At 38.9% G+C, this 16,388-nt stretch overlaps 2 protein-coding genes and 1 long non-coding RNA gene across 3 annotated transcripts in view; 2 read left to right on the top strand and 1 right to left on the bottom strand.

Annotated features, from left to right (window-relative positions):
- Positions 1-7,157, top strand: part of smyd3 (SET and MYND domain containing 3) — an 85,484-nt gene extending 78,327 nt beyond the window's left edge. The window contains exons 11-12 of the mRNA XM_031314067.2: positions 1,872-1,980; positions 2,306-7,157. Coding sequence (XP_031169927.1) covers positions 1,872-1,980; positions 2,306-2,422 — 226 coding nt within the window. The 3' untranslated portion in view covers positions 2,423-7,157. The remainder of the gene's footprint in view (positions 1-1,871; positions 1,981-2,305) is intronic.
- A 4,781-nt stretch (positions 7,158-11,938) lies between these two features.
- The window catches only part of kif26ba (kinesin family member 26Ba), an 86,104-nt gene continuing 81,654 nt past the window's right edge, over positions 11,939-16,388 (bottom strand). The window contains exons 26-28 of the mRNA XM_035999383.1: positions 15,082-15,347; positions 13,614-13,764; positions 11,939-12,664 (exon numbers count right to left, since the gene is read on the bottom strand). Coding sequence (XP_035855276.1) covers positions 12,516-12,664; positions 13,614-13,764; positions 15,082-15,347 — 566 coding nt within the window. The 3' untranslated portion in view covers positions 11,939-12,515. The remainder of the gene's footprint in view (positions 12,665-13,613; positions 13,765-15,081; positions 15,348-16,388) is intronic.
- Positions 12,477-15,828, top strand: LOC118494704. Its single transcript, XR_004896852.1, has 2 exons — positions 12,477-12,696; positions 15,115-15,828. It is a non-coding gene; the product is annotated as an uncharacterized LOC118494704 (long non-coding RNA).

Here is a 16,388-nt window from a genome sequence, read left to right as displayed (position 1 = left end):
CTTGCATGTAGCTGTTCTCTTACTGCCACTGTTTACGAAGTTATTGAAAGCAAAACTAATGACAAAAGGCAGAACTCCGGGAGGACTTGGTGTCGCCATCGTCAATGCGTTTCTTGATATGTGAGTGCGTGCACATAAGGCATAGAGCATGCGTTACGTTGCATATTATTGCAAAGGGCAGGGGACATGCAGCTCATCATGTTTCCCGAACGTATATGCGCCAATAAAAGAAAATAGAAATACATGAATGAAGTTAGATTTAAAAAGCAATAATTGCATGAAAACAGGTTGTTGACGATTCTCGAAGCTCGAGTCCGAGTCAAGTCTGAAGTCTTTTGGGTCGAGTCGCAAGTCAAGTCTGAAGTCAGCTGTTTGTGCGACTTAAGTGCAACTCGAGTCCGAGTCTCAGACTCGAGTCCCCATCTCTGCTACAAGGTAACAGTGTGCACATGTTTGTTTTGTGGATAATAAGCAGTATATCCATGCATATACACAGTGCACAGAAGTAGTACATGCAATACAAGTGGTAAGAGTAAACAGTTTGAGTCTGACTTTCTTTCTACATGTTTGTTTTGTGCATCAATGATTGGAATATGTGCAGTATTAATTGGGCTTGTCTGCCTGTCTGTTGAAGTAATGAAAACTGGAATAGAAAGGAATTCATTGAAAAGGCTAGGATGCTTAATAATTGATATAAAGTGGAAACTGAGACACACAAATGTGTAAAACACACACACACACACACACACACACACACACACACACACATGCAGACACAGCCACATGTTCAGGCAGGTATTCTGGAGACATCCATAATGGACACTTGCACATACTTAAATAGTCATTTTTTTCTTGCTGTTTTCTTTCTCACACTCTCCTACTTGATGATGTGTATATATGTAGCACACTTGCATACAGACACTTACTGGCAAAGCAAATTGTATTAGTCCTGTCCATTTAATTTTCTGTCTTGTTTTCTGATGCCCGTGCTGTGAATGTTAGTGGACGGCCTCAGGCTCTCAGAGTGACAGAGCGCAAATTAAAGCGAATAGAAAAGTGTATATTTTTGTGTATATTTTTGTATCTTGCCACACTTTCATTTAAGAGTGGACTTGATCTTGATATGGCTGCCTAGAAACAGTTAAAGATCTCAATATTTGCATGTCGTGGAAATCAAGCTTAGTGCCTGTGGTGGTTCCTATTTTAAAAAAAATAGAGAGAGAGTGTTCCTTAAATTATCAGTGCAACGCATGTTCTTGGGAAACCCTATGCCAAGGTGGGAGATTGAGGAAGATTGTTGAACCTCAGATTCGAGGAATAATGCAGAATTATTTCTCGTCATGCAACATCAGACCAGCTCTTGTGAGGATACTGGAGATGTAATGAACGTTTGGCAATCCAGCCTACATGTTGTTTCATTGTGTCCCTCTGGGCGTTTTGTGTGGGACTACTCAGGCAATATGGGGTGACAGGACTGTTGATAGAAGCCATCCAGCGGTGCATAACCAGAGGGAGAGCTGTTGAAAGCTGCATTTTTGGCAGTAAATCATGATGGATCCTCCAGGATACCGGGCTTAGCCTGCTGACATAACCTGGGCCTCAATAAATGGCAGAAAATGAATAGATCGATGGATAGTTTATACATTACAGACACTAAACTAAGGAAGGTATAAAGATACTCTGATGTAATACAATGTATAATTTATATGTCTCTGTTTGGTTTTACAAAAAGGTTTTTTGCAAACAGCACAATAGCGGGATAAGAATTGCAATAACAATAAATCAACAACAGCATAAAAAGAGTAAAAACAAACAAAACATTATATTTCACCCATGTTTCTCCATCTTCCCTTTCTCTCTCCTCTCTAAAGCCAGTACTACCCTGATCCCCATCCAGTCCATGGGGTCCAGCTGATGAGAGTCGGAAAGCTGCAACATTACCTGGAACATATTGAGGACGCTTTGGACACATTCAAACAGGTGTGAGGGATGAAATAGTTACAAACAGGAATTGCCAGAGTAAAAGCATACTGCAATTTTGTACATCAATGATCTTATTTCAAATAGTTTTATCCATCTCTCCTGTCAGTTATAACATTTTCCTCACCAAGTTAATTGCCGAGTTCTGGAGACATTTAAGAAAAGATGTAATAAAACAGGTTGTAAACACAAGTTACATTCAAATATTATTAATATAATAATAATTATCCTGGTTCAACTACAGTACAGTACCATCCCACATTGTCAGCAATAGCAGGAATGCCAGCTAAGACCCTTTATTATGTTTTCATTTCTCCTTTCCCAGGCCTATCAGATCATAAAGCCCACCCACGGTGACAATCACCCCATGACCACCGATCTGTTGATGAGGATGGAGGAATGTCGTACTGAGATGGTTCAACAATCATCCAGCAAGCACTGAGACACAAACGCAAAGAAAAACACTGCTACTGGACTCGCTACTGTATATTTAACTTAGTGGATTAATTTCACTTTCATTTTCATACAGTCTTTAGTTTATTTGACAAAATTCAAATACAGCAGTAAAAAAATACTAGTGTATCAGACATCGTCAGGGATAACACGTCTAAATCCATGAATTATTTCTATCATGGTCCCTGATGTTCCAGTCCATCCTCGCCACAACAAGACGGAGACACACGACCACGACATGTCACATCCCAACACAACAATCCCAGTCCCTTGATATTTTAGTGTATCAATCAACCCCAATAATCAGATTAATGAGAAATTAGAGAAACAGAAAGTAGAGAAATATACATTTTGCCTACTGTATTTGTACTTACATCTGATGAATGTATTGAATTGAAATCAGTATGTTCAGACTGATTTTTCTTTTTCTTACACAGTTTATCAGGAATTGTCTTGATAAACTTGCTTTGACATTAATTTCTCATTTGTAAAAACTGAATGAACTTAGTTAAGATGTGTAATACCCACTCAAACAAGACAAATGTCTACAGCCATGCTAGTGGCTCTGTGAGGCGGTATTTACTGTAGGCACAGTGGTGCTTTGAACTTTAAGCTAGTTTAGCATGCTAATATTTGGTGATTAGCACTAAACACAAAGTAAATCTGAGGCCGATGGGGAATGTCTTTTTGAAAGTTTTGCAGGTCATTAACTTAAGTATAGGATTGGAGTATTATGATCCTGGCACAGTAACAGGGAGTGTTGTCTACTTTATCCACTAGAAATCCCTTTAAAGGAATAATTCAACATTTTGTGCTTGCTGATATTTGCATTCTTTTTAAGAGTGAGATGAGGAAATAAATATGAAAATCATGTTTGTGCATTACTACAGAGCTAGAGCTGGGAGGTGATTAGCCAAGCTTAGCATGCAGTAAAGACTGTAAGTCTGGAAAGCAGCCTGGCTCTGTCCACAGTTAAAAAATATGCCTACTACTCACTAATTAACACAATGTATTATTTGTTTATTCTGCACTTAAAGATACATAAAATATTACTATTTTGCTCAGTTCAGTTTATTAACAAAGGTTGTGTGTGTGTGTGTGTGTGTGTGTGTGTGTGTGTGTGTGAGAATTTTAGCTGGCCTGTCTCCTGCTTTTAATCTTCACATACTATCTAGATGGGTGATCTCATGTCCACAGTTCATGTGTGTGTGTGTGTGTGTGTGTGTGTGTCTGTGTCTGTGTCTGTGTGAGCGTGCGTGCATGCGTGTGTTGTTTTAGTAAAGTCAAGTTTTCAAAACGTCCATCTTTCCCCTACACATATCCATCACACACACTTCCCATGTTAATCCCTGTTTGTGTGTGTTACAAGTTAAGCCCTGAGTGTGTCTGTGATGGAATGTGGTGATGGGTTTCACACATACACACACACACTCACACACACACACACACACACACACACACACACACACACACACACTCTTACTTCCCATGTTAATCCCAAAAGTCTACCCTTTGCAAACTGATGACAGCATATCCTCTGAGAGGGAAACCCTGTGTATGTGTGTGTGTTTGTATTTCTATGGGCTATGGGAGGATTAGAGTCATATTATGTTTGATATTTATGTTTCTAAAAGGTTTTGCTTTTGCCCAAATCCTTCATCCGTCCTGGATTAGTCAGCAGTCAATTATTCTCTATTCATCATAAACATATTATAATTATATGTTTTTTAAATGTATTGCTTTTATAGAGAAAAGGCTTTCATTTATTGTATCTTGAAGATTGAATGGAGTCGTGCAGTAATGAATCTGGTGGATTGAATGGTCTGTGGAAGAGTCTGTCCTGCTGTACAATACTCTTCTTACCTCCATTACTCACTTCGTTGGCTCTGTTTCTTTCTGTCTCTCACCCTCTCCCTTTCTCCTCTCTTAACGGCCATCAAATTAGATTTACTATCGCTTAATCCTAACCCTCTGTCTCTCCCTTTCTGTCACTCACATTCTCTCTCCCCCATTTTCTGTCTCTCTCACTCCCCAAAGGTTTTAAATTATATTCACTATGTGTCTTTGCCGGCAGCCTGAGCCAATCACAGAAATGACACCAAGTGGCATTATCCCATTTTTATTCACTCACCCTTCTGCTATTTGCTCTCCCCCATTTTCAATTTTCACTATCATTTCGCGGGCATTCCCTCTCTCTGTGTGTCTCCCCATGCACATCATCTCTCACTTTATATCTCCCTTCCTCTTTATCTTCACCTTTTCCCTGTCCACTCGTATCGTGCCCTTATTTAATTCCACAATCTGTATTCCAAACCCACAGCTAAAATTCAACACACAGGTTTGGAAACTGCTGTCATTCCCAAATTGATTGTCAGGTCTCATAAGAATTGACATTTGATGACGACAAAATCTAAGTATTTAGATTATTTTTGAAGTATTTTTTAATCAGTACGTCAAATAGTTAAATTTAACGCATCAATATGCCACTTCATAAAATTACACGTTGAGCCTTTAATAGGTCAAAAACACCAGTTGGCAGTAGACTTTTTCTTCTCCCTTTTCAGCTGCTTGTTCCTCACACAAAGAGATGCTGCTGTTTCAAGTTGTATATTAACAGCCAGAGACGGTAGATTTTATCCCCGGTATCGCTTCTCGATTATCTTCCAGTGTTTCAGGGTTCAGTGATAAAGAGTAAATGGATATTACCATATATTCGTGAGTAATCTCACTTTAGATTAAAAAAAGCGACAAAACCATATCTCCATGTTAACCTCACACCTTTACCATCTGCTCATCACCCCTCCATCTTTCTTTCATTTTTGATTGGGCTTCTTCATAATCAGAGCCGACTCTTTAAACCAGAGGACTGTTGAGCTGAAGAGTAACTGCCTCTATCGCAGCTTCCTGAACACAATTTAACTTTACTACAGTATGAAAAGTATTTGTTTCTTTTGTAGTGATTTTAGCCAGGTTAGCGGCATAGCTCTAGGGAGGTTGGTCTGTCTATTGGTCGGCCCATCCATCACTTTGCTCCAGACTGGATTATTGCCATTAATTGTGGTTGACATTTGTGGGTTTGAGTGAAATGTCTTAACAATTATTGGATGGATTGCTGTTCCCGTTCCCTTCAGGATGAATTGTAATCACTTTGGTTATTTTAACTTTTCATCTAGCTCCATCATCAGGTTCAAATTTAAATTTGGCGTTGGCATTTAGCCCCGCTGTACAGCCTCACAGAGCTAGACAACATATTTCTGGAGAAGAGCATTTACTCACCAAGTTAGCTGGAGTTAACATGTGAAATCCCTGTTTACATGTTGGGAGTTCTTTATAGAAGTAAAGTGTTCAGTAATTTTCATTTTCCGAGCGCATGTATGAAAGTGGTCTAAACCTATACGGGCACCTGATTAAAAACATGTAAGGGAGGGAAACTACCAAAAAGATTCAGTTGTATAAAACAGGATTACTTTAAGACAAAGACCAATGGGACAGAACAATTATCTAATTAGGTACCGATCTCAGCAACAACAACATAGATCGCTTTACCATGAAAATTAGTCTCACTATCCTGGGGAGGACATTAAACTCTTTTTCTTACCTGACGTAAATGATTTTAGCAGCTAGGTGAGTTAAGAAAAGAGAGCATTCGGTGAGTGATGATTGCATATTATTCTCCAAAATCACCCAGGAGATCATTCTCTTACTATATTTTCCAAATTAAATGTTTTTTATAACCCAAAATTCCAGGTATCCACTTGTCACCCTGTTTTGTCCTCCCTAATCTCACCCATCTTATCTCTCCTGCACCTTTCAGCTTTTCCACACCACCTCTCTCTCTCTCTCTCTCTCTCTCTCTCTCTCTCTCTCTCTCTCTCTCTCTCTCTCTCTTCTCCCACTCTCTCGCATTTCCCTTTTGCTACCTTTATTCTCCTCTCTTCTCTCATCTATTCTCTCCTTCTGCCTTCTATTCCTTCCTTCACCTTCCTGTTCCCTGCTGTGTGGGTGATCAAAGCAGACTCAATAGGGCAATATGTCATCTGGGAAGCTGCCTACAGCTGTAAAGGTATTCTCTCTCTCTCTCTCTCACTCTCTCACTCTCTCACTCACACAGAGTAGAAACTAATTGATATCTAACAGGCACACAATCTAAGAGTCTACTTTTCCTTGATGTTTGGGAGTGGAACATTGTTTTCTCCAAAAATGCTCTGCTATATTTACTTCTTTTTTTTTTTTTTAAACCAGCTTGAATTCATTAGCCAATATGAATATTATGTGTTAAGGTTTAATATCAGCAGTCCTTGAGAGAGTTGTATGGTGAAAAAGTGACATGTGACAGTTTGCATCCATCACAGGATTATTGTTTCCAGGCAAACTCAGCTGACTGAGACAGAAAAGACAGGAGCGACAGATTCCGGCTATATCTGGTAGAAATAACTAGATCGTCACAAATTCAAAAAATCCTTGAAGATAAAAATGAACCATTGAAGCTTAGTGGTAATCAACACAAAGTTACCTGACAGAGGTACTCATATTGTATCCATTTGGGGACATGCACAGAGGAACCCCAAAACGAACAATAGGTGATGTGGTAAATGTAAGAGAGGACATGGATGAAAATATACTTTAGTACCTCTTAACGAAAGAAGTTGTCAAAATGTGGAATAAAACCTCATGTTGTATATTCCAGCAGAAGTTAAGCTGGTGAATAAGTCACTGAGCAAAGAGCCTGATGTTCTGCAGTTCATGAATTAAAATTTAATTTTCCCTATCACAGATAATATGGTTTTACTATATATGATGGTTTTACTATATATGACTTTTATGTCACTGTGTATGGAGCGGTATGGAGCCATTCATTGGCTGCCTTGCAGCTATATTTCCAGTAGATCTATTACATTTATGATGTTTCGCTATAATGCAAAATGTGGGTGTTTAATTGGGTTTGGGATGGACCCCATGCCATACTTTTCTATGTTTAAAGAATGAAGAATCAGATGTGAAACTCTTTCAATACATTTCTTTATTTACATCCCTCCATCTTGCTCTTCCATCAACACAATGTGTCAGACCACATTTCTCAGAAACAGTAAATCTTCAGAGGACACTTTACATTCCCCGGTTTGCACTGAGCATGTGTCGTAACGCTGGGTAATTCTCAGGAAATAACTCGTTCTTCTACTTAACAGATTGGTACTTTTAGCTGACACACAAACTGGTTTTAATCAGTTATGTAGATACTTTTCAATGTCTCACAACTGATCCGAACTAAAATTGTCTTACTGCTACTGATAAAATCTGTTGCTGTAAAATGTGGTCTGACCCAGACTTTTAACACACAATACTGCCTAAAAACCTAGAGATGCTATGTGTCAGATTTCCAGATAACACATTTTAATTCTTGAATGCTCCATCAAACGCATACCAGCACATACGTCAATTTTGTTTTGCCCTACAACCTGATATAACCGATGGCATTTTGTGAATCACTTTATTTAAAGCACCCAGGGGCGCCTATAGGGGGGAAAAGTTAGGACAATTCCAAGGGCCCATGACTGACAGGGGCCCCAAAAAATAGGTAAAAACTAATCCAAAATTTTGAAACCATCATCATTCAGTATATATATTTCAAATATAATAATACAATTAATGATCTCTTTGTTTTTACTTGTTTTTGGCAGTAAAAGTTAAATATCCCCATTGACCAAAAAGTAAACATCCATATAGACCGACCACTAGTGGTGTCAACAATAACCGATTCGGCAATGCATCGCAATGTGGGGCATGCACGATTCAGCATCGATGCGGCAAAGTGCCATAATCGATTATGTCACTAAAACCTGCCACACTAAAATCAAGCACGTTGGCAATACAACTAACTTCACGAACCATGTTGATCGTTGGCATCCTGAGTTGGCTTCAACAACAACAACAAATCATCACTCATTCAAAGCACTGAAAGCAATGATTTATGTTTTCTTTTTCAGGTTTGAAAATGCCATATCCAATACCCTGTACCATTCAATTTTATTTTATTTAATGGCATTTATGTCAAAGATACAGGAGAGTGAAAATACACACATAGCAGCCAATAAAATATGTTGTTCAATATCTGACTGCTTGTATTGCCTCATGACTGATGAAAAATTTGCCTTGTTGTGTGCAGTAGAATTTTGATGCATCGCAATGCATCGTAGAATCGAATTGAATCGAATCGTTACCTGGTGAATCGTAATCAAATCGAATTGTGAGGGCAGTGCCAATGCACACCCCTACCGACCACCCCTCTGTATCTGCATGAAATGGTTTGTGCACTCAGTGACGGTGTTTAGTAGATGTGGCAGAACTACAGTGACCACAGTGTTGCCAAGTAACGTTAAATCAAAATCTGGTTTTCAAAAAAGGAAAGAGAGAGGAAAAACAAAAGAAAGGGTGTCAAACTGTAATCCAGTTTTTCACCAAGAAAGGTGGGTAGCCTATAGTCTGTGAGTGGTATTAACCTGTTGGCTTAATGTCCATAGTGAAAGTTAGCTAGCTACAGAAACGTTTAGCAAGATATTCATATTAAATCATTGTCCCTGCCCCTTTTAGCAGACTTAACAACAGATGAGTCAGCAGCACCCCAGTCTCCCCCTAACTGTGCCCCTCCCTGTCCCAGTGAAGAAGGTGAGCAACATTGTGTTCAATGACATGCCAGTTAGCATCATTGCAGGGAGTCTGTGGGGATTTCTGTCTTTCATTAATAATTATAATAATAATTAATTTTGTTAAGAGAATTTTCCATTTTGTCAAATTCTAGTACTAGTATTGAACTACAAGAAGCAAGACAGTTGCAAGCCTTTAATTAGAGTTATGTAAAGCTTTAGATGGGACAGTTAGGTCCTAGAGATGTGGTGACAACAGCTGCGCAGAGGGGGCCCAATTTGATTTTTTTGTCATGGGGCCCAAAATTCCTGGCGGCGCCCCTGAAAGCACCTGCCAAAGAGTGCATCCCTTTTAGCACGGTTGCCTCTGATGAAACAGAAACCCTTATTTGTGAAAGGTTATTATGTTAGCTATAAAACAATATGGAGCTGCCAAAACCTCAGGCTTGTTTGTCACAATTATTGCTAGAATTAAGCTCTACCACAGTAGATTTTGGCAGTGACACATCAAAGACGAAACCTCACACATAGCATCTTAAATCTGGAAATCTGGAAACAAGTACAGGCAATTTATCTCATCCAGAGGTTGGGGTTCCCAAAACATCCACTGCTAATTACACAAGGCCTTAAATAATGTAGAATAAACTGGCATTTCACTTAAAACAACAGTTTTGTTCTTCACATGTAAAAAAAAATTTTAAGTTCTTGTCTGTAACCACATAACTACCCTGGATGTGAATGTTTTAGGAAGCCCATTCAAATCTCCAACAGGAACAACAGGAGCAAACAAAATCAACAGAACATATATAAAATAAAGATGAGCGTATTTATGATATGTGTACAGTATATATATTTATATATGACATGGGCAAGTATGTACAGTTATTTTTTTCTTTTTCTTAAATGCATAGTAACTTTTAAAATCATATGGTGTAAATAAATAAGAACATTAATAAGCGACTCTGTTCTCCTGAGCTCAAATAAATAAACCTTCATTCATGACTGGCACAGTGAACTGGGAGAGACAAACAGGAAGCGTCAGGAGGTGTCGCAGGGCTAGTTCGCCCACCTCCTGTGGGAAAACGCTTCTTAGGTCCAGTCTGTCAAAAGCATCTCAGTTTCTGGGATAATTTCCCACTAGATTATCTTGTGGCTGTCTCTGCAGGTGTACACTACATGCAATGAATGACTGGTACAGTGGTACCTCTTTACAGCCATGAGAACATCAACACGTTTTAAATCATTTCCTGTTTCTCTGAGTGCGTTCTATTAGGATAATAAAAGTAAATTTAGCACTACGATGCTTTTGACAAATCATACCAATATCGTTACAGTTGGTGTCTATTCCTCGTTTTACCTCTCAGACAACAAACAGGATCTCCCAGAATGCTCTCTGCTTGCTGGGCGAAAGCCATTCAGAGGGAGAGGGGTGGTGAACAACAGACGTGATAACAGCGATGTAGAAGAAGCATTCGAAGGGTATTGTTCTGTATTTCAGAGGGAAACAGGCTCTTTCATATATTTATATTTGTACAAACATTTAGATCATAAACATCTCAAGCACCATAGATAATAATATTAACAAATCTTGTTGCTATTTCTCCAAAAACAAATGGAACCAGGCAGAGATCAATGCCTCTTAATTTGGTCATCATCCTTTTTTTTTTTTCTTTTTTTTTAAAAGACAGTACTGGAACTATTTAAATAGCCCACAACCATAATTGTAGTCCCACGTACATAGTATTTCCAGTTTAAATTTATTTTGTTTCAATAATACAGGCCTTAAAAATAGGACATTTTAACACTGTATCAATGGGCTTATCCTGTACCGGTGTCTTCCTCACAATTTACTGTTGAGTATCTCTTTAACCTATTTCCTCTCTCTTACTATCATACATAGTCTCTACATGGTCCCATTGCACTCAAATAAAAAAAGGATACTTTAATATAAAACACACACATTGACGAATCATTCAGTTTCTTTTAGAATAGAGCAGAACAACACGGATACAAATAACAGACAGTCAAGTCAATCGATTGATTTACTTAACACGGATCAGAGAAAAAACATTTTCATTTCCACTCCTGTGTGACTCAGACGTTTCATTGCTTTGTGAACATGAAAAAGCCATCACCTGTATCAGGGGAAACATACGGTCCCCAGAGGGTCAAAATTCAGATGTGCTCTATTTGTGGGTCAAGTCAAAAACAACAGCACAAGAAACTAGCGTTGTTTTTCTTGGTTTAAACACACATAACTCTGTGTCCTGGAAAAATCATGTACATCTTTCTAATTGTTTTTTTGGTCCTTGCAACATGCTGTTGTTTTAAAGGTGGACTTGGTGTAAGTCTCGATGTTCTGTAGGTCATGTTTAACTGTTTTAGTTTAAATTTAGTCTCATCTCTCATCAGTGTACCAAAGACCATTCTAACATAGAGTATTGGCTTGTTTATGATATAGTGAAACATTGACCCACAGTTAAACATCACATTCAGAAAAATGGCTATAAATTCAAAGATTTTCCAAGAACACTGATCTTTTGTGGTCTTTTTTATATGCTAGCACCAAACATACTGCATGTACACAAATTCAGAGAGAAAGAGAATTGGTCTAGGTATTGTTGAAATGTTCACAAGGCACTTATCTAAATCATTTTTCTTTGTCCTGTCTTTCTCTTGGTCAGTCTCTTTTATTAACTGCACAACAACACCAGGCCATGCTGTAGTCAGCACTCTATTTACAGCCAATGGCTCTCAACTATGTAAACTCTAAAAAGTGCTCTTCTAAAATGATAGAAGATGAGAAGTTGTTCTTCTCCTCTCCTGCACCTCTTTTTTATCCTTCTTTGTTTAAAAAATGGTTCCCTCTTTCCACTCCTTTTCTCTCCATACATTCCCTAAATGTTCGACTCTGTCTAAGAGGTGTCTCAGCAGTCTAATTATTCTGGAAAACCGTGTTCTCTTGCTTATGTTTGATGTTTCTTTTTAGACTCTGAACTGTCTCTCTGCCTCTTTGGGCAGCTATATTTATCTGATGCAAAGTGGCCCGCTCATTTGATGCTGTTCAATGTTTTTGAGGTTGTTTTCAAGCCCAAAGAAAAAATATCCGGACTCATCTGTCTGTTGGCCGGTTAAATATCTCTATTTATCTCGATTCCTTTTATCCCTTCATCTCTCCGTCCGTCTGTCCTTCTGCCTACTTACATCTGGAGGAGACATAAGGATAACATGCAGGATCGAGTGGTCAGTCCATCCCTGTATCCCTCCTTCCAACTATCCAGTCATCCAATGAAATGTATTTATTTAGGAGTTTTTTTGTTTTTTTTATGTGTTTATATTTTTATTATTAATCGGTGGGTAAAGGGTCCAAATATCAACATCTAATTGACTGTAGCTGTGTATCTGCCTCTCCGTCCTCCAGCTCTCCATCACTCCATCTGTCTAACGATGTCTTGAGGACACGTCGAAGCAGGTGATCATCATGAGGTGGGCTTTGCAGAAGTTGACTCTGGTCTCCAGTTTGTCCGTCACGGTCTCCAGAGCTTGCAAATACTCCAGTGAGTCGACTTCGTAGGCCTGCTGTAGCTCAACTGAACATGGACAGACAGGCAGAGATATGAAGGTGACACAATTTGCTAAAACATTGTTATACATACTTTGTTTATGAGAATATAACTAATTTTAAAATCTGGTGATATTCTATATTTTTGTTATTGTCGACAAATTCCATGAAAAGACCAAAACCATTGAGAAATTGATCTTACTAACAATTGTTGTGTGTATACAAAGCTTGATTTTATTCCTCTGTGTCATAGATCTCCATTGTTGTCCAAAAACAATTACACATCAATGAGCCACACTGTTGTCTTGGGTGACATGTTTCTTCATTAGAGTGAATACAGGCACTACTTTTTTGATTTTGATCTTAATCGTGAAGATGGGAAATAGTCCCCAAAACTGAACTATTTACTCCTGTTTGAGTAAAGTTTGCTAAAAACAACTTTATATTTGTGACCCATTTCTAAACATGCATCTTCAGAAGGAACCAATAGTCTTGAGGCTGGAATCCACAAATAGAGTAGGAAAGTCAGAAAGTATTGAGTCAGACTAACGCTTTATTGGTTTTAATGTGTTTTCACTGGATTTGTTGACAAAATAAAAACTATAGAATAACACCAGCCGTATTCTTTAAATACCTTCTTTTTAGACAGCAGTTTATTATGATATAAAGTATAGGTGTGAACAGTTTTTCTCAACCTTTTTAAACAAACAAACAAAAACAAAGCCATTCAATGAAACTGCCATTACACTCGGAATATGTAAGTTCTCTTGAATTTCAACAATAGGCAAGAAACATTAGAGAGAATATGCTTGATAACTCCTATGGATAATATCATATCCAGTCAATCAGATCATCAAATTTATTTTCTAACTTGTTAAGAACCACTAGTGTAGAATACATGAAAAGATACACACACACACACACACACACACACACACACACACACACACTCCCTGATGTGTCAGAGTCCTACTTACACTCGGTGGTCCATTTGTGCGGTTCCAGCATCAGGTACTGTTTGGTTTGTTCCAGCTCCTTCTTCAGACACTGGTACTTGGCTCTGACTTCACTGATTCTCTGCTGACGGTGTTCTAACAGACGGAGCTTGGCACTGACATACACCACCTCCTGACACACACAGAGAGGACAGACAGGCAGACATTATTTATCCGGGAGGATAATCCAGGATTGTGTTGTGACACATGTGGCTCTCTTTCAGCAGCAGCCTGCTTAACATTCACACGGTTGCATACATTCACACCTCATCGACCCTCAGTGTGGCCGCAGTCGAGTGCTTTCGGACACTGAGCAGCTTCACTGGAGCAGTCGGGGGTTAAGTGGCTTTCTTAATGCTTGCTGTAGGGAAAATCTATTTTTCATGGTTTTCTCTCTCACCCTCTTTCCCAAAGCTCACAATGCTCCCTCCCCTGAATACATAAAAGTTTAAGAGTGGAAACCCCAAAACCTGCACCGTGCATTCATTTGCAACAATTTCATGAGTTTCACACTGTATTCTGCTACATCTGGGGACTTTTTAATACTCTTTAAAAAATAAAGTAACACAGAGGGAAATATAATGTAGATTTATTCAAAAGAAAAGCTCACTATTCATTCAGAACATAGTGCTAATGCTGATTCATTCACATCGTGAAAATCCTTACTGTTGTATTTTTAAAACGTGTTGTTTTTTCTTACGTTCTTTCTTTCTTACATACTGTAGCTCTGGTCCCTTCAGTTCCTATGTCTCTGTTTTTTCTTCTCCAGCTTCCTCCTCTTGTCCTACACTTATTGCTTTTTAATGTGTCCCACAACTAGTATTCATCAAATCAATTTATTTTACATAGAGTGCAGTATGCCTCCTGCCCTCTGGGCCTCTTCCTCTGCTCCTTGGCTCTCAACCTTCTTTAATTCTCTCCCCACATCCATTCCTCATTCTCCTTCACCCGACCACTGCAGTATATTTTCCTCACACAATTTCTCCTTTCGTTAACCCTTTCCCGCTTTCTTTGCTCCGTCTTTTGTTTCCAACTGTCTTCCACACTGTTAGTCTGTCTTTCTTCCTCCCACCCCCCGCTTTCCTAGCCTTATTTGACCCTTTTTTCTCACTTTAGTCCGACTGTATGTGAATATGTCTTTTACCCATGGAGATTGGAGAATTTTAGTCTGATCTGTATCTGCCATGTTTCTAATTCTCCCAAAGTCACAGCCTTCTTTACCTGTACAAACGGTGAAAACTCTGAATACTGACGTCCACAGAGTTGTGTGAAAAATCCTATTTCAGGGGGAACATTCTCTCTGTATTTTTTTTAGGATGGATACACTAAAAGCACTTTACAAACTGAAGCCCAAAATCTTAAATGTGGTCCAGTTATTGTTAAAGTGCACCCTTATCAATGATGTAGCTCCTCTCACCTATTCCTCACTCGCCTCCTTTCTCTCTCTCACCTTGCTCCCTCCTTTGTCTCTCCTCTTCTGCAGTCGCTCGACGTCATCTATCTCGTACACCTTGATCTCGAAGGTTTCTGTCGTTGCCGTCGCGCCCCGGAGGTTTGAGGGAGTTGGGGGCCCCAGTGGGCCATCTACCCAGCATGCACCTGGGCTGGAGGAGGAGGAAGAAGAGGAAGTGATGGTCTGTTTGGAGGAGCGGTGAGAAGGTGAGGAGGAGGAAGAGTCCAAGGTCAGTGCTGGGATCAGACGACGACGCTGGAGGCCTGAAAGAACAAATAAGATGAAGACAAAAACAGTGTTTCACACCACCAGAGTGTTTCCAGACATAGAAATACATTTGGTGATAAATACTGCACCCCTTCAACTCTCTTTCATTTATTAAGTATTATCACTGCTCCATACATGTATAAAACAAATTACACAAAATAGGTATTTCTTACATTTAGTGATGCATTGTTGTGAGTTGTGCATTTTGTGAGTTACTAGTCTTTATCAAATTTAAAGGAAAACTATCCTTCAACGGACCAAATAGCCATTTCAACCATAAACACGTCCTCTACATCATACAAACAGCTTGATACTCAATTGGCTTTTACTTCTACTACTGAACTACAAAGACATTACTAGATCAACTAAGAAGATATTCTGCTCAAATAATTAGCAGAATAAAGTTTCTTTATTGCCAAATATATGTCATGCTTTTTTTCTCTTTGTAGTTTATACCATTAAAGGAATATTTTGTGATTTTTTTTGAAGTACACTTATTTGCTTTCTTTCCGAGAGTTACTTGAAAAGCTCGATACCTGGCAACTTCATAGCTCTAGGAAGTCACTGTGCTCAGCCAAAATGGCACATAACCACCCGTAAAACAACAAATTAAACAAATGACATATATCGTCCTAATTAGTGATCTTTAGAGGTGCTGATAGGCAGATTTGGACAGAGCCAGGGTAGCTGTTTCCAGTCTTTGTGCTAAGCTAACAGCTGCTGGCTGGAGCCTTATATTAAACAGACAGATATGAGAGTGGTATTGATCCTCTCATCTAACTCTCTGCAAAAAAGCGTATTTTGCAAAATGTCAACGTATACCTTTAATTTAACACAATAAATATGTATTGGTGGGCCCACATGGCTTAGTAGTTACATAGGACCATTCAGGATCAAAAGGTAAACAAGATAAAACACGTTTTCAGCTGCACAGTTAATACAGCAATACACAGCCACACAGTAGACACAGACCGTACAACTTAAGTGTCCTTGCGCTCTACAGGGATCCCCTTACTTGTTCACTCTTTACCATTTGC

Source organism: Sander lucioperca, chromosome 3 (genome assembly GCF_008315115.2).
Source record: "Sander lucioperca isolate FBNREF2018 chromosome 3, SLUC_FBN_1.2, whole genome shotgun sequence".
Lineage (NCBI taxonomy): Eukaryota > Metazoa > Chordata > Actinopteri > Perciformes > Percidae > Sander > Sander lucioperca.
The sequence above is the reverse complement of the archived record's forward strand: the minus strand, read 5'-3'. Positions and strand labels throughout refer to the sequence as shown.